This window comes from Trachinotus anak, unplaced genomic scaffold (assembly GCF_046630095.1).
Source record: "Trachinotus anak isolate AG129_WGS33_773 ecotype Australia unplaced genomic scaffold, CSIRO_AGI_Tana_v1 ptg000014l, whole genome shotgun sequence".
In the NCBI taxonomy this organism is placed as follows: domain Eukaryota; kingdom Metazoa; phylum Chordata; class Actinopteri; order Carangiformes; family Carangidae; genus Trachinotus; species Trachinotus anak.
In genome coordinates, this window is record NW_027273865.1 from 1,408,090 (window position 1) to 1,426,548 (window position 18,459).

General features: G+C 39.8%; 1 protein-coding gene across 2 annotated transcripts; it reads right to left on the bottom strand.

Moving 5' to 3' along the window:
• Nucleotides 1–2,359: 2,359 nt before the first annotated feature.
• Nucleotides 2,360–12,535, bottom strand: LOC139632278 (uncharacterized). Of its 2 annotated transcripts, none has more exons than XR_011693535.1 (4): nt 6,311–12,535; nt 3,613–5,517; nt 3,339–3,434; nt 2,360–3,228 (listed from the first exon to the last, which is right to left on the bottom strand). XR_011693535.1 is itself a non-coding variant. In XM_071497131.1 (4 exons), exons 1-4 carry the CDS (start codon nt 4,681–4,683, stop codon nt 2,914–2,916), a joined length of 726 nt encoding a protein of 241 aa, XP_071353232.1. In that variant the 5' UTR covers nt 4,684–12,535; the 3' UTR covers nt 2,360–2,913. The 2 variants fall into 2 exon arrangements, 1 of the variants encoding a protein (XP_071353232.1); XM_071497131.1 differs by having other exon boundaries at nt 3,613–3,771; nt 4,528–12,535.
• Between the last annotated feature and the right edge of the window lie 5,924 nt (nt 12,536–18,459).

Genomic DNA, 18,459 nt, shown 5'->3' on the forward strand with positions numbered 1-18,459 from the left:
ACTGCCCCACCCCCACCTCAGTTCCTCTTCACACATCAGTCACACAACCAGCGCTTGCCCAGTTAAAGTTAAAATAGACATCAATTAAAATGATACTGAAGTGGAAGTGATATCTCTCCTTACACTATCTCAGAACAAAAATCTGTCTCATAAAAGATATTTTGCCTGTTTGTATTCATCATGTAATTTACTGCCCTCTTATGGTGGCAGCATGGTATTATCCCTGAAAGCTAGCTTGACTTCCAGCTGTTGTGACAATAGCTGAAGCTTGGCAAGTGGAGAGGAAAGCGGTTTTATTTGGAGGTTTGCGCATGTGCATTGAAGATAATCCTGTGATCATTGACTGGTAATTAGCCAAAGTGTGATCGGCAAGCTGTCCTTAACTCAGCTCCTACTGTTCTGGAATCGGTAATGATATTAAAGCATCATGTGCAGGCGCATATATGTGTGGCAAGTGTTGCTCATTAAGCATGAAGATGCAGCAGTAGTATGTAAATGAGAAATTTAAACTAATTTAAGATCTTGTGCAGGATCTGCAGTAAGTTTGAGAAGTTTGAGACAGAATATTGTTACAGGAGTAGAGCAGCTCCTTTCAGAGATAGCTCAGTACATAGGTTGTGGGCGAGAGAGAGAGAGAGAGAGAGAGAGAGCAGTGATACTGGTGACTGCAGCAGAGAGTTAACTAAGTAGTTAGTAGTCAGCAGTGTAACTGTGAACGTAGCAGTGCAATGTAGTATGTGCACTTTAGGCATTTAGTAGATAAATTCTATCCTCAAGATTGTTGTTTCCACATCTCCCATGTGCTTCCCAACTATAGTCCAGATATGAGCCAGGAAACGTTAAAAACACAGAGGATGGAAAATATAGGATTCTATATTGTCAGTTAATGTAAATATGTTGAAGGTTCTGCTTGCCTATCTGTAAAAGTCACTGCACACCACTGGTTCAAGTAGATGGGTGAAGACCCAGGAGTAACTCCTAAGGCTAGCAGTGTGACTTTGATTTGGGTGGCTGTGGGTAGCCAGGGTAGGTCAGTGAATAGTGGAGTGACATGTGCCCTTTTGAACTTATTAAAGACCAGATGGGCTGCTGGACCATCTGTGAGGGTTTGTGCATGAAGAGAGGCCTGCCAGAGAAAAGATGTGTCCTTGACCTGAGGAGACTGGGATCAACATGTTACCACGTTACACTTTGCCTTGCACTCAGCTAGAAGGCTGAGTGTGGGAGGTGGTGAGGGCAATTAAAGTTGTTATTTAATCTTTTTTTTTTTTATTTTAAAAACACATCTTTATTGTTTTTTTGTATTCATACAACAACATACAACACTTTAAACATATGGCAGTATAAAAATCATAATGAAAATATTAATAATACAGAAAAGGTATATGAATTCAATGTCCTAATAGAATAATTAATTTAAAAAAAATTAAACCAACAAATTAGTCAACAAAATTACTGAGCAATAAGTAATAAATGAATAAATAAAATAAAATATTAAATATTTTTATTATCTCATTCTCCCAATGCCTCCTCCAAATCTCCATCTTTCAGCAGTTCCAGAAATATCTTCCAAATGTCATAAAATTCAGAAGGCCTCTTTCTAACAATATAGGTCAGCTTCTCAAGAGCCAAACTCGATGTTAAGTTATTCAACCAGTGGTTAAAAGAGGGGCGACTAACATTCTTCCAACATAATGCAATACAGCGTTTGGCCTGCAGTAAACAAAGATCAACCATTTTTCTTTCTTTACAAGATAAGGAACAGTCCTCTGGATAAATGCCTAAAATACATAACTTAGGGCATAGAGGTACAGGGGAAGTTGTGATTTGAGAGATATATTTCAACACTGAGCTCCAAAATTTTTGAATCTCTTCACATTTCCGTAAACAGTGAAATAATGTACCCTGGTGATTGTTGCACTTATAACAAAGATCAAGTATGTTAGAATCAAATTTATTTAATTGTACAGGGGAAATATATGTTCACATTACCCAATTAAATTGTATCATTCTCAGTGTTGATGGTTTGAGTATGTGTTTTTAAACATATTTTACTCCATTCACTGAGTGAAATGCACTGTAAAAATGAAAAAGTTGAGAAAACTCAAAATTTCAAGGCAACTTACTGCAATCAATTTTTGAGTTTTGAGCCCAACAAAAAATGTTGAGTTTTAAAAAAGTTTCATCAACTCATATTACTTTGTATAATTACATTTTCTTTTTTAGACAAACTTGAAAGTTTGAGTTGCGCCAACTAAGATTTTTACTTACTCAAAAAAGTAAGTTATGGTTGTTAACTTAATATTTCAAGTTAAGGTTAATAACATTTAAAATTGCATTTCACTGAATACAAAACAAGTTTAAAGTTTACTTCATACTTTATTGAAAGTAATAATTGGAAACTGTTCCATTTAACATTTCGGAATGCCAGACAGCCGTAGAACAAGCAACATGTACCACAGCTACTTCAGCAGCAGAGAATCGCTGTCTTAATGCAGCAAACCCAAGTGCAGAACAAGTATAACAATAATAACTTCCAAGTGTTATTGACCTATGGTCAAATACATTCAAAACATTTTTACCATGTCGTAAACATATCATTGTGCAGTGCACATTACAATTGTAACAACAACAACATTGCTGACATATCTGGGACATATCAGGACAGACATTTTATTTTGTTGTCTTCTTCAAGCAAACAGGACTGTTTACACCGTTGGAAAGTTTATCTGACCAAGCAGAGTGAATCCTGTTTACAACCGTATGTTTGTTTCTTGTTAATGCACACACAGTCTAAACGATTATATCTATGTTCTTGTCTGGATCTCGATTGAGAGGCTAATTACAAGAAAAAAAACGCTCAATATCGCTTTAAGAAATAGTACGGCCTTTTTTAGTCAGGCTTTAGCTGACTTACAGTAAAAGCTTGGTTTTGAGGTTCCTGACAGGCTGTGTGCAGTTGGTGGAAAGTTTCATAAAGATGGTCTCGATCACTTCAAAGGTGTACTTGTTTTCTTTGGGGAAATTGATGTTCAAGGCATAGAGCAGGCCAAACAGCAAGGCGAATGCAGTGGGGAGGTCTGGGAGATCTTTGAGGACAATGTCCTCTTCCAACACAACAGCAATATTCTGGAATCTGGACAGCAAGGTAGGGGCACCATCATCTTCAAGGACAGTGAGGATACCAATCTTGAGTCCTCTTGTCTGACTGTCATCTGGATCAGTTTCCTGATAAAAACATGAGGGTGGTGCCAAATTTAGAGATAACTGAAAATTAAAAATTAGGAACCAATTCCGTCCCATACATCTAAAAATGTTGAGCCTCCTACTGTACTCACCAAGCATGTCCTGAGGAGCTTCTCTGAATCCTCGCGAAGAAACAGGGGTAGACCTTGCAGGTCTGTGTTCCTTCTGTGTAGTCCAATGTCAGATGTCTGAAACCCCCCGCCAAAAAAAAAAAAAGAAAAAAAGAAACTACTTGTCAGAGAAGTGACTAACACTGTATTATTACATAAGTGGTGTTGCCTCCTAAGAGCAAAAATTAGAGACTGAGCCACAGATATGTAAATTCCTATAATAAACATTTAAATTGATCTCAAGTGATCAGTCTACCTGGTGATCAAGCTTGTCAAGGAGTTTTTCCATTTCTTGACCAATGGCACCCGTCTTGGCACGGTATAATTTCAGCAGGCGAGTAGAGTACTCATCTGAGGCTGACCTGAAGGTCCCCAATAGCTCCTTGGTGGTGACACGGTAGAACTCTGCACAGATCTGTTGAACACAAAAGCAGAATCACATTTCAGTATTAAACTTTTTTTTTTTTTTACCTCTTTTATATGCAATCCAGGATTTTGAAAAGAGAATGTAAGTTCTAATGTAGCAGTTAAAATGGTTCAAATATATTGCTGCTAAATATATCTTAAAAACTGACTCACATGTGATGTGCATTTTTGGGGGGAAATATGGCTCCTGATATAGTATGTAGACGTCATCATTCAACTCTTTCACATGGTTTGGTGTTAAAAAAAGTAAACTAAAAATCGGCAATATCAAAGAATCGCAATTTAAATCGAATCGGCACCCAAAAAAATCGTAAAAGATTCGAATCGGGAGAAAAGCATATCGTCCCAGCCCTATGCAGTATTTTGAATATTGCCACTGCTCCACTTTGCCAACAGACACTCCTTTTCTGATGGGACGCCACTTTCATATAAACCAAATATTGCTCTCTCCAAACCAACCACACATTTGTGTTGGTGTGTGACTCTGGTGTTTTAAAGGGTTAGTCTGGATTTACCAAAGTCAAACAGTAGCAAAAATGAGGTTGTGTTGAGAATTTATCTACAGCCAATGTATCACCACCAACTTTGGAATATACTGCTTTGGGACACACAGCACCACCTTTCAATATCAAAAATGTGACCTATCCTTTTAAGAGAGTTATTCTACTTTAGTGAACAAGAAACTCAGTGCTAACAGGAGAGCTAAAAATATTAATGTGAAATGAAATCACACAGATTTTATTACCTGTTCTTCAGAAAACAGAGCAGGCCATCTCTCCTGGATCTCTGACACCATAGGTTGCTGATCCACAATCTCCTTCCTACTCAGGGAGAATGTGAGGTCCATCTTCTGTCTGATGAAGGTCATGTCTTTGCTTCTCTTTTTCATCTCATTTATCATGGCACATCTTTCACCTTCGAAAGTATCATCATCGTGGTTTTCTGGATGATCAGGAACATAATTGACCTCTCCTCGCTATGGTTTTTTCAAAGACGGACTGCTCCTGTCACCATCTTCCTCCCTCCCTCTTTTTCTGTTTATATTGACCTCATTGCAGCCTGCATTACGCAGCTTTGACCTATAGTTACCAAGCTTGTACTTGAGGCTAACTGTCCAGCTTTGATATCCTGTGCCGCTTCCCGGCTCCTTAAGGCATGGGTGTTTTTGAACAAGTTCGGAAGCAACAGCTTCAATCTGATGTTTGTCAGGGTAGGCTCTCAGGGCAAATATTGTGTCTGCCAGCTTTTCCAGTATGCCCATCTTCATGTCCCTTGTTACAGTGATACCTTTGCCCATCTTCTCATACATTTCATTGCCCTTTCGGAGCTTTAACTCCACATCATAAGAGAAAGGGGGGATGGGAAATGGACAAGGCCACTCTGCAGTGTTTCGTAAATATCTATAAACTAGAGTAGAGCTGGAGTTTTCCAAATCAAGGGAAGAGGTGGAAGGGGCAACAGAAGCATTTGACTGCGTTTCTGATTGATCAGATGCTGACGTGTCTTTATCCCACAGAATGTGCAAGACCGCCCGTTCAGCTGGCAACTCTACAATGTCCACCAAATTAGAAAGTGCATTATAAAAATCCGGGTCTTCATATTGTAGAGAAAATCCACCTTTAAGTCCGAGCTTCTCTCGCAGTTCATTTTGCAGATGCTCTACAGATTCTGGTGGTTGAGTTAGGTGGACTTTCCGGATAAGTTTTGGGTTTATCTGCACTCGCAGTAACAAAGCCTGTTAAACAAAGGGAAAATAAATTAGGTCATTTAACCCTAAGTGTTCTTGGGGATATGTAGCCGAGCGTTCTGGGTTCGCCTATACTGTATGAATATAGAAAAACAATGAACGGGACAGGAGACGAGATAGCGTGTCCAGCAGCAACTCCGCTGCACTTTATTCCTCCAGACCGAGAGACACACCCTCACACAACATCAGCGGTAAACCCCGCGAACTTCCCCCCTACGGCAACTCGGAGGGACACACCTCCTTTTTACACATAAACACAGAACAGTCTGTTACAATACGATGCTTTATTTGCTGTTAGCGGCTGAGCCCCATTGCCCGAAGAACGAGTCCGCAAGCCGGCATAACGTTAACACTTCGTTTGTGTGGTTTGGTTGAAGTGGTGAAAGTAGCAGAAGCACTGAAGTGGACATAGCTGTTTTCGTGTTTTTGTTACATGCCCATATAATTGCTTGGGGATTGAACTATGTTTCGTTTGGGTGGCAATGCTTGGTAATGGCTTTTAGCTGAGTTTCTTCCCATCATTTTGATATGCTTCATGTTAGGACTGGTGCTTCCTAGCAGACACTGGTCATCTGTGTTGTGCATGCATCTCACGCTGTCCCCCGTATGGGGGACTTTCAAGTTGAAGAGGCTAGCTAGCTTTCTTGCTAATATAACAACAATCTCCAAAGCCCCAAAATAATAATATAAAACTTGTGACTACACGCGTAGCCAAAAAATCGCGAATTACATTTACAACAATACAGAGTAACTTGAACAGTTTATTTGCGGAAATACTCACCATCAGAGAAAGCTTATCCAACATGGAGGGAGACCCACAACGTGTAGGCTTGTAGGTGAAACCCCTGAAAATTCCGTTAAGAACCCCGCTTTTTCCAAAGAGTCGAAATGCACCTGTCCACTGTAGTTGGCCCAGCCTCAAACTGAGTCTGACTTAAACTTGTGTCTCTTGCTAACAAAGCTACTACAGTGAGCCCAACTCTTGACCCCAAATTCAACATTGTTGGTTGGATTAAATAACATTCCAAAGTTGACATGGATACTTAATGTTTTATATTCATCTGACACAGAAATCATAATGAGACCAACAATTTTAAGTTTTCGTTTTCCTTGTTGGTTTTCAACCAGCATATTATAAAACTGGGAGACCAGCCTTTTCCTAAAACAGTTTTTTGTGACATGTGTTTCTAAGGTGGATAATGGAGGCTGTTGCACTGAATTGTTTAAGCGTGCCAGAATAAAACTTCGAAGTTGTTAATACTTAAAGAAGTGTTTCTGCGGGATATCAAACTTTGCCTTTAACTCACTGAATGACATTAGAGTAAAATCCACATAAATATCCTGCATTTCTACTATGCCCTTGTTCAGCCATGTTTTAAAACCCATGTCGTTCTTTGCCGGGGCGAAGTGATCATTACCCCAGATCGGGGCGAAACAGGACAACCTTGGAGAGTCACCCATCAATTTTTGTACTACATGCCAAACAACAATGGTGTTTTTTTTACAAAAGGATTAGTAGTATCTTTCTTTAATGTTTTAAAAGATGCTGAGTATAGATAGCTATTCAATGACAAACCTTTTGAGGACCGTTTTTCAATTTCTAACCAGGGCATGAAAACATCTTTAGAAAACCAAAACATTGTGGCCCTCAACTGAGCAGCCCAAAAATACCATTCTAGATTTGACAGCTGTAGCCCCCCCCCCTATCATAAGGTAGATATAGGAGGGAGAGTCTGAGTCTTGGCTTCCTATTGTTCCAGATGAAATTGGAAAGAAGCTTTCTGGTCTTGGGAAAAAAAGGAGGAGGAGGGGGTAGTGGAATTGATTGAAAGATAAATAAAAATTTAGGTAGTATAGTCATCTTCACTATGTTTATTCTCCCCAATATAGAAAGAGGCAGTGTTGTCCATCTTGTGATCGCTTCTGTCCCATCAAGTACCATGGGCTCATAATTGGCTGAACTAAGATTACTTATCTTTGGGGTTATTTTGACGCCCAAGTATTTAAATCCCTCTGTGGCATTCACAAATGGACTAAAGGTTTCTTCCTCTCATTTCCATTTAAAAACATAATAGATTACTTTCTTTGTTCACTTTAAACCCAGAGATACTCCCAAATTGATTAAACAACTCTAAGAGAGATGGTATTGATTCTGCAAGTTGTGATAAGAATACAATAGTATCATCAGTGTACATTGCTGTATTGTGTTCTAGGTCCCCAATCTTAACACCATGAATTAAGGGGCGTGATCTGATCGCTATTGCTAATGGTTCCATGGCTATTACAAAAAGAAGAGGTGAAATTGGTGACCTTTGCCTTGTGCCTCGAAATAACTCAAAAGGCTGAGAGATGAGATTATTAGTAGATACCATTGCAGAAGAATCAACAAATAAAATTTCGACCCATCTACGAAAGTACTCACCAAATCCAAACCACCTAAGCAACTCGAGTAGATAGGGCCATTCGACTCGGTCAAACGCCTTTTCGGCGTCGACTGATAATATTACAGTATCAAGGGACTCTTCACACTAGTGAATTATGTTAAGAACTCTCCTCACATTGTGGAACCCCTGCCGCTTTTGCACAAAACCATTCTGGTCTCCATGTGTAATGGCTGGTAGAACCCTCTCAAGTCTCATGGCTAGAACCTTAGCTATAATCTTTGCATCTGAATTTAAAAGTGATATGGGTCTATAAGAACCGCGTTCGGTTGACACTTTGCCTGGTTTTAGAATAAGAGTGATAAGAGCACTACGTAACGAAACGGGGAGGCAACCTGTTTTAAAGGATTCCAAATAAACCTCTAATAATGGGGCTATTAATTTTGTTTTAAATAATTTGTAAATATCTATCGGAAGCCCATCTGGACCTGAAGCTTTACCTCCTCTCATGTTTGTAATGGCGTTAGAGATGTCATTCAAATTTAATTCCCTCTCCAGTTCAGATTTTGTACCTTCAGAAATACAGGGAATGATCAATTCATCCAGGAAATTGTTTTGGTTTACCAGGTCTCGAGGGCTGTCAGAATTATAAAGTGTTTTATAAAATGAGACAAAGGTGTTATTAATTTCTGTGGGATCTGTAGTTAATTCTCCTTGCTGGTTCCTAATTATATTGATGGCTCTGTCCGATTCAAGTTTCTTAATCTGCCAGGCTAGCAGTTTACCCGGCTTTTCACCCTGATCATAAAAAGTTTGTTTCAGTCTTATTGTACCATCCTCAGCCTTATGCATGGAGAGCTCCTCATATTTTACTTTAAGGGTCAGTAATTCCTGTTTTTTTTGTGCTGAATCATCAATGCTAACCTCTCTCTCTAATTCTCTAATTTTAGAGTCTAATTCATTCATAGTCTGTTTGAATTTGTTAAATTTAGAGCTGGTGAAGCTTATCATTTGTCCTCTAATATATGCTTTAAAAGCTTCCCATCTAATGGCTGCTGATGTTTGATTCATATTTATAGAGAAGTAGAGATCAATATGTTCTCCTACAAATTTTATAAAGTCAGAATCCTGTAGCCATTTAGGATGTAATCGCCAATTGGTTGAATGTCTATACACTTGTTCGACGTTGTAAAATAGTGAGCTTGGGGCATGATCAGATAAAACAATACTATCATATACACAATTGGTTACACTAGGTAACAGAGATGAGGAAATGAAAAAATAATCTATTCGTGAGTGGGTTTTAAATACTGCCGAGTAGCATGAGAATTCCCTTTTGTTGGGGTTTTGAGTCCTCCAAGGATCACAGAGATTCAGGTCTTTCATATATTGTTGAATTTTCTTTCTTGTTTGGGAATGGGATGCATCTACCCCTGCTGAGCAATCTAGTTTCGGGTCTAAAGCACAATTTAAGTCACCTGCCAATATTATCTTACCAGGGATGGTGGCCAACAACAAAAATAAATTCTCAAAGAATGATGGGTTATCATCACTGGGGCCATATATATTAACCAAATTAATTATTATTATTATTATTATTATTATTATTATTATTAATTAATTATTCCTTGCACCACCAGAAATCTACCAGTTTTATCATAAATAGTGTTATTTATTTGAAAAGGCACTGAATTATGAATTAACACCATAACCCCTCTTGAATGAGAAGGGAAACAGGATGCTACTACTTTTCCTGGCCATCTCCTTTGTACTTTCAATAAGTCCTCTCTGAGTAAATGAGTCTCCTGGATAAACACTACTGATGACTTAAGTTGTTTAAGCCTGGTAATCACCTGTTTTAATTTAGTCAACTTTACCATCCCTCTAACATTCCATGAAGTGAATTTAAAATTGTTATTTGCAGTCATCTAGTCTTAATAATACACCAGATTGTACAGCATAGCATTGTCTTTCAGTTGTTGGTTAACAGGATGAGTATCTCCATGTGACATTTTGGGAGTGTACCAGTAAAATACCACATGATGTGAGAAAAAAGGGAAAAACAAAAAAAAAAAAAACTCTGCCATGAACAGAACCCCTTAGCTGTCAACCTGAACAAGACAGCCCCTCGCCTTTCCCCACCCTCCCCCTGACCTTGGGGTGCAGTTAAGTGCACACACTGATCCAGTGTAAACAAGGGAGCAGTTAGACCAAACCAAGCAGTCTTTATAACAGACCAAACAAAACTAACAGGACATTTGTGTCCCCTGGCAAAAAAAAACAAAAACAAAACAAATCTACATAAACAAGTATATATGAAAAGTTCATCATAGTCTTTCTTGCAGCTTAACTCTCATCCGGGAAAGCCGACAGTACACTGAATAATCACTTTTCCCAAAAAAAAATCAAAACGAATGAAAGCCCACTTAAAAAGGGCGCATGGCATTCTTTGTATAAACAGTAAATGAAAAGCGCATTTACATCTGAGGAGATTGAAGGAATAATAAAATTATGTAAACAAAACAGAAAAGTCTCCGTAGAAAAATAAGAAAAGAAAAAGCATTCACGTGTGTGTTACTGGCCCATAAAGTCAGCAATATCAACCTATAGCTGTTATAGGTGGATACTAAAGGATTCAGCTGATCATTTTAGTTAATCTATGAGTCCTCTGTGTTCAGTAACCCTTGAATGAATTTTTCAGCTTCTGCTGGGGTTTCAAACTCACGTGTTTGTCCATCAGACGACACTTGTAGCTTGGCTGGGTAAATCATTCCGTACCGAATGTTCATTGATCTCAGCTGTTGTTTTACCCGGTTGAAACCCCTCGTGCGACAGTGGAGCTCCGCCGAAAGATCCGGGAAGAACATGATCTCTTGACCGGCGCAGATAACTTTGCCTTTGGCCCTGGAAGCTTGCATCACTCGTACTTTATCCTGGAAGTTTAAAAACTTCACGATGATGACTCTCGGTGTGGTAGATCGATTAGGTTGCGTCCGGCCGGGCAACCTGTGTGCTCTTTCAATGAGAGGTGGATTCGGGAATGTTTCTGGTCCCAGCACTTCGGGGAGCCACTTCTCCAGGAAAGCTACCGCCTCATTTCCTTCCATCTTCTCAGGTACGTTAACTATCCGTAGGTTGGAACGACGAGAGCAATTTTCAAGCTCATCAAGTTTGTTTGTGAGGACAGTCACTTGTTTAGCTAGCGCGTCAGCCTTGCCTTTCTCTGAGTTAACTGTGTCTTCTACGGTGCTAATGCGCACTTCTGCTTCATCCATGCGCGCCGAGAAGTCTTGCACGTCTCTCTTAACATCTTGAATCGCTTCCAGGACCACAACAATCTTTGTGGAGAAGTCATTTCTGATCCCATTGAGTATCTGAATGACTTCCATGTTTTGGGCCGATCCAGTGTCCATGTCGTCCTCACGAGGCAGTGGCACAAGGCTAGCATCACACTCTGAGTTAGCTAAGCTGATAACATCTGCGACTTCTTCAAGAAAAGTGTGCTTTAGATTTGTTTTCTTCGGATATTGTCGCGGATATGCAGTATCAAGTCGTCACAAATTAAAGTTATAACTGTTTATGCAGTTAAAGGAAAGTTTGCAGGATTTTACTAGAATATCGCCAGGAGCTCACAAAAAGACGTGTGCTCAGTTCAGCGTCATAACCATGCCCCCTGTTATTTAATCTTAATAATTTTGATATTAATATTTTGTTAATTGGCAATAACCAAATTGATCTAAATAACTATTGAACCTAGACAAGGGATTTAATTACCTTACTGAGTGTTTCAAAGCAAATGAGTGTGTTGCTCTGTGTTTCTTCTCCTCTCCCACTGACCTGCTCTCAGGGGCGAATCAATGAGTGCCTTGTGGAAAATTGTTGTGGGTTTACATGACATATGTGACATCGAAGACTGTCACAGCGTGAACCTGGTATTTTTGCCTGTGAAAATCAGGGACCTCATGACGTGTCTGTAACCTGTTGAAAAAAAAAGAGAAATATGTTAGTTCTGTAACCTGAAAAAAAGAGAGAAAAAGAACCTACCTGTTACCTACCTGAATAAGGAAAAATGTTATAGCAGTTAGAAATATTTTATTTTTTATATTTTTCTTTCATTAAGCATAATTTTCATTTAATTACTAATTGTAATCTTAATTTCATCCTGTATTTTATTTATTTATTTATTTTATCCCAGAGGTCTAATTTCACTTTAAGAGTGGTTCTTTGAAGGGAAAGAAATGTAATTCACTCATAGAAGTGTAGCTGAATTGCTATTGGAGAGACCAGCTCATGTTCCACCCCCTTGGTGCGAGTTAGTGAGACGTGCAGTGATACACACACACAGCACCGAGCGGCGGCAGGACGAGAACAGAAACACTGAAGTCGGAGTGGAAAAAGTGGGAAAAAATACTTGATATCGTGCACACTGAGGAACTGTGGAGGAAAAGGAAATACCTGAGCATCTGGTGGATCACGGAGAAGCGACCCTGGGAACTTTACCAGTGTTTATTCTTTTATTTTCCCGGTGAGTGCTGTGAAGTGTGGGTAGCTAGCTGTTAGCTCCGCGAGTTAGCCCTCATGGTGCGTTAGCCACAGAGCATGTGTGTGTGAAAAAAGAGCATACGTGCCTGTTCTTTACATTGTGTGAATGGAAAGAGACATCATTAAGATGAGTGTCATGGGTTATGAGACTGCTTAATTCTTCTGTGTAGTTCAGTGCTGTTGCACACAGGCACAAGATATTACAAGATTACATTATTTTACTTACTTTAATCCAATGTGGGTATTTACTGTTTAACTGTGAGTGGTTTTATAATCATTTACATGTGGATTTATAGGCTAACACTGTAATGAAGCAGTTATCTTGTAATAAGTTCACAGTGAAAAGCTACATTACACATTGAAATTGATTATATTTGGAAGATTCAAACTGTACAGTTAAGAAAGAAGTGAATAGATTTAATTAAGCCTGTTGTGCTATACAAGCTGGGTTTTTTGGATACCCTGGATTCTGGATTCTCTCCCCAAAATGGAGATGGTGAGCCAACCATATGAACATCTGGATCTGGACTGAAGAGGACCCTCTCTTCGTCATCCGTCATCCTGTCGGTGTGGTAGGACTCAGAAAGACTCGATTAAAGAACGATTAAAGGAACAATCTTTATTTTTTTCCTTGGAGAACAAGAGACAATTTTTTTTTTTTAAAGGGTGCACCCAATTTAAAAAGACACTTTAAAAGAAAACAAACTGAAGGCCGGCCATATTTGTAAAACTGTTTATTTTTCATGTGTTAACACAGTAACATTACAAAACTTATCTCTGTTTGCTTCTCCTCTTACTCAATCTGTGTCTAATCCTATTCTTCGTCACTCCCTCTTGTGAATCTGGAGTATTCTGGTCCAGTGCCACTTACCTGTCAGGTGGGTTACATGTCCACTCTGCCTGATCATAATCTGTCACACCGCGGTGAGGTCAAGTTGGGTTTTTGTCCTGTCTCCATGTCTTGTATTGTCATTTCCTGTTTTATTTTGAAAAGTAACTCTCCTCTTGTTTCAGGTCACTTGCCCTTCCTTGTGTGTCTCGGTCTGATTGCCTGTTGAGTGTTTCCACTTGTCCCTTGATACCCTGCGTATATGAGTCTGCGTCTCCCTTTGTCTTGTGCCAGTGTGTTCGTCTTCGTCCATGTCTGCGTGCATTCACTCCAGCCTTACCACAGTCTTGTCACAGTCCTGTACCCAGTCCCATTTGGTTTTTGTTCTGGTTCCTCCAAGAAGAGTGATTTTCAGTTGTAAGTTTCATAGCGTAGTGCCTCCAGTTTTCAGGAGAGTTTTTTGTTGGTTCGACGACTTTTGTTTTTTCTTTTGCCTCCGTAGCGGGAGTGATTTTCTGTTTCTATAAACGTTTCATAGTCTTTTGCGTTTCCCTCCTTTAGTGGAGCGATTATTATTTTGGTATCTTTTGTAGCCACGCTTCTCCCATAGGGAGATATAATAGAGCTAATTTTCTTAGCCTGCTTCTGTTACTCGGTCTCGGAGGATTCGTATGTGATTCTTGCAATAAAGACTTTTATTGAAAAAATCCTGCATCTGCGTCCTGTGTCCTAGCCCGGGTGTGACAGTACACACTGGCCAGTATGGATGCAGCAGGGTCTGAGCAGCTAACTGCGGCTCTTCAGGCACAGGGAGCTTGCCTCGCCCGTCAGGATGAGCAGATGGCTGTACTGAGCCAGGGAGTCAGTGGCCTCGCCCATAGCCATGAGGACTTCAAGGCTGTCTGCGGCCATCCTCACTTTGCCAGATCTACAGCGTCAATTCGTGGTCGAGGTTGATGCATTTAATGAGGGGATCGGGGCGGTCCTATCTCAGCGGTCAGAGGTGGATGGCAAGATGCATCCCTGCGCCTTTCTGTCCTGGCGATTGAGTTTCTTCCGCAGAAAGAAACTATGACGTTGGCAACCAGGAGCTGCTGGTGGTCAGGGTCGCCTTGGAGGAGTGGAGACACTGGCTGGAGGGGGCCCAGCATCCGTTCATTGTGTGGACCGATCACAAAAATCTTGAGTATATTAGACAAGTCAAGAGACTAAATTCACGCCAGGCCAGGTGGGCATTGTTTTTTAGCTGTTTTTGCTTCACATTGTCTTACAGGCCAACCTTTGCCAATCCCCTCCAGACCGTGGTCAGACATTTCTATGGACTTCGTCACGGGGCTCCCTCGTTTTTCCAAGATGGCACATTTCATTGCTTTACCAAAGCTGCCCTCAGCTAAAGAAACCGCTCAAATTATGATGCAGAATATCTTCAGGATCCATGGATTTCCTAAGGACGTCATGTCAGACTGGGGGCCCCAGTTCATCTCCCGGTTCTGGAGGGAGTTCTGTCAGCTCATCGGTGCCACAGCAAGCCTGACATCAAGATATCACCCGGAGGCCAACGGCCAGACCGAACGTCTCAACCAACAGCTGGAAACCGGCCTCTGATGCCTTGTGTCCCAGAACCTGACTTCGTGGAGCACCCACCTGGTCTGGATGGAATATGCCCACAATTCTCTGCCCACCTCAGCCACAGGTTTCTCCCCCTTCAAGTGCGTCTATGGCTACCAGCCTCCTGTGTTTGCTGACTCGGAGCCAGAAGTGTCAGTTCCCTCTGCCCACGCCCTGGTTCGCCGCTGCCACCGCATCTGGGCCGCTGCCCGGCAAGTGCTCATCCGTCAGGGGGACAGAGTTAAAAGGGCAGGAGACCGAAAACGCTGTCCCGCACCTGAGTATCGTCCTGGGCAGACAGTGTGGTTGTCAGCTAAAGCTCTTCACCTCAAGGTTCCCTCTAAGAAGCTGGCACCGCATTTCGTGGGTCCTTTACCCATAACCAAGGTCATCAGTCCAGCTGCCATTCGTCTCAGAGAATTGTTGAAGAAATTATTGAAGAAATCCTGCATCTGCATCCTGTGTCCTAGCCCGGGTGTGACACTAACATTGTTTAAGACAAATAATCCACTAGGTTTGTAAATGGTTTGAATTGTAGAAGTAGGAGAATTTCCTGAGCCAACAAAGAAATTCCTTTATTTACAAATTTGAATATTTTGTACATTTTATTTTTTTACTGAACAGTGAAGTCATGAAATATTACTATTATACTATTTTATACCAAAAGCTATGCTATACAACTTAAACAGAGTTTGTTTCTTAACTCAACTCAACTCAACCTGCAGTGTACTTGGTCCAACTTTCCCTTTCTTGTAGCTAATTTTATAGTTTAATCTTGTAATATTACCGTGACAGAACATATCATATTTAAATTATTTAAACTAACTAACTAAACTACATATTTAAACTAAAATTATTATATATAAATCATTATATTTTGCCAATAGTATTCTCTTGAGCCATTAAATCTCTCTTAAGTAGCTGTGCTGCTGCTGCATAGGGTTTAAGAGCCTCATTTCCTCTGTGTGAAACATGTTTTTAGTATTTAGGTCAATGCTACCTCCACCTCACTATCAAAACAAACCTCTTCATCTCTCTGCATGGCTTCTTTCTTCACATACAGCCATGAAAATGCATTCAGAAGGTCATGCACATGTGTAGCAATGTGCACAGAGTGCACACACAGCAACACACATTGTACATGGAAGTACACACACATAAACGCGCACAAACACACATAGAGCACATTTTGTTCTGTTCTCCATCCTCTCTGTCAGCCGAGCAGCTGCAGACACAAAACACTTTCTTTTCCTCCTACTCTCTCTCTTTTGCTCCGTCTTTCTTTCCTCGCTTCTCATACACCATCTCATTGCCTCTCCTTGTGTCTCCCTCTGTCCTCCTCCTCTCTGTCTTTTCTTCCTCTCCTGCCTGTCAGCTGAGTAGCAACGTGAATCAGCGATCAACGCCCACACTCTCACCCTTTTTTATTGCTTCGTAGAGTGGAAGGAGAGAAAATGAGAGACCGCCACAGACAATAAAAGGAAAGTGAGAGAGGATGAGAAGGAAGAAGAGCACAAATACTGCCAGCCGGCACTAATTACATTGATGAGATTTAACAGCTGACACAAACTATACTATACAAACTATAGATAGATTGATCGAGGAGACGACTTAAAATTGCTTTTTTGTCAGACTGTTGATCAGAAAGAAAAGATTCCAAATACTCACATTTAAAAAGCTGGAATAATCATGTTTGGATTTTTACTTGAAAGGTCACTGAAACATGCAATTGATTAAAATAGTTGCAAATTAATTTTATGTTAACTGACAAATTGCCTCAGTTCTGATTCACTCTGTCTTTTCATATTGGCTGTGAAGCAGTCCCTTAGTATGTCTTCACACGTGAGAAGTAAAAGAAATAAAGGACATTGCACATATCAAGTTTCCAAAGTTACAGTCATTTTACGACAAATTCACACATTATGTTGCTGCAGACAATGGGGCTGCAGCAGGATACAATGAATGTGGATTTGTTGCCAGGGCACAACACAACAATAAATCACATATTTGATTTGCCTAACTCAGTGGAAGAACATGACTGGCCTTTAGAGGGCCCTGAGGCAAACCATTAGGAACTGCAGTTAAGTGATAATACTCTGTGGGTTCCTCACTACAAAAGACTGCTTCCTAATTATTCATAGACATTTCAGAAATGAATATAGAAATAATAAATCAGTGTGATTAGCTTTGAGTATCAACCTTCTTACTGTCTTTACAGAGTAGTAGAGTTGTCATGTAAACCATGGTATTCTGTGTTCAAGCATGTAGAGGAAGACGCAAAGCAATTTTATAATGATAATGATTTATTTAAATCCTATATATGTTTTTCCTGCTATAAATATATATACAGAAACTGTCAATACACAAGTCTCAATGGGATTTGAGAAAAACTGGTAAAGATGTTTTAAACAGAGCATATATGCCTCTCACTGTAGCATACATGTATTAATGCATTCTGGAGATATATGTACTCACCATAACTGAAAATCTAGTCTGCAAAATAGGTCAAGTGGCTTATGTAAAATTGTTAAAAAGACACAGTGATCCAGTGGGACATGGAGAGATACTTTGTGTTATATGAGTTTACAAAACCAAGTCTTGGGTAAAAGCTTCAGTAATAAGATGTCATATGAGTCAGAGAGACACAGAATTGTATCGACTGAAAACCACATGGACAGGGGCAAATGATAGAGACAGAAGGACTGGCCTGACCCCGACCTTCCCGCTGGGATTACAATTCAGGGACAGCATCACCCATCTGAATCTAGAACCACTAAAAGGTTGACAGGCTTTCAGTATGTGAAAAACACACTGGAAACACACTGAAAGCCACTTTAGAATTTTGATTAAATTAGATTAAAATTTAACCATATGATTTATCATTCTATGAGCAAATTATAACATCAGATGAAACATAAATATTCCTTAAAGTTATGATAATGTATAAATTACTTCATGCACTGTGTAGTGTGAACAGAGGAACACCAACTGAATATTGTGACTTAAAAAAAGACACTTAGTCATAAATATCTAATACTAATATCTAATAAAAACAAATAAAAAGATAAAATTACATTCATGAAAGTCATATGTAACTGCTGAGCAAACACAACCTCTTACTAACACTATGTGACTGCATTTCACAATTTTTATTTAGTATGGTTAATCACTAGTTTCTTTGTTAAGGGTTACAATTGAAAAATGCTATTTCTGTCACCTACATTATTTGCTTACTCACTAGGATGAGCAGTGTGTACTGTAGCCTGCATATGAAATGCTGCCCTGTAATTAGAGCTGATTTCAGTCAGCTCTGTGAATCCATAGATACATTGCAAACCACCATACAAACCTTTGGCACAGATGCACACTGCAAACTCAGTTCTGGCTGTACCACAGACTAAAAAAATTGTCAATGAATACGATCATTCTGGAGTCTTTGTATGATTATGTGGTTTTTGGCTGTGGTGGGATTTCTTGTGATCTAAAGAAAAATCATTTAACAGAAGTTCAGATTGAGATGTCTTAGGCACAAGTATTATTGAAAGGTTGATGTGCAGCCAGGAGAAAAAG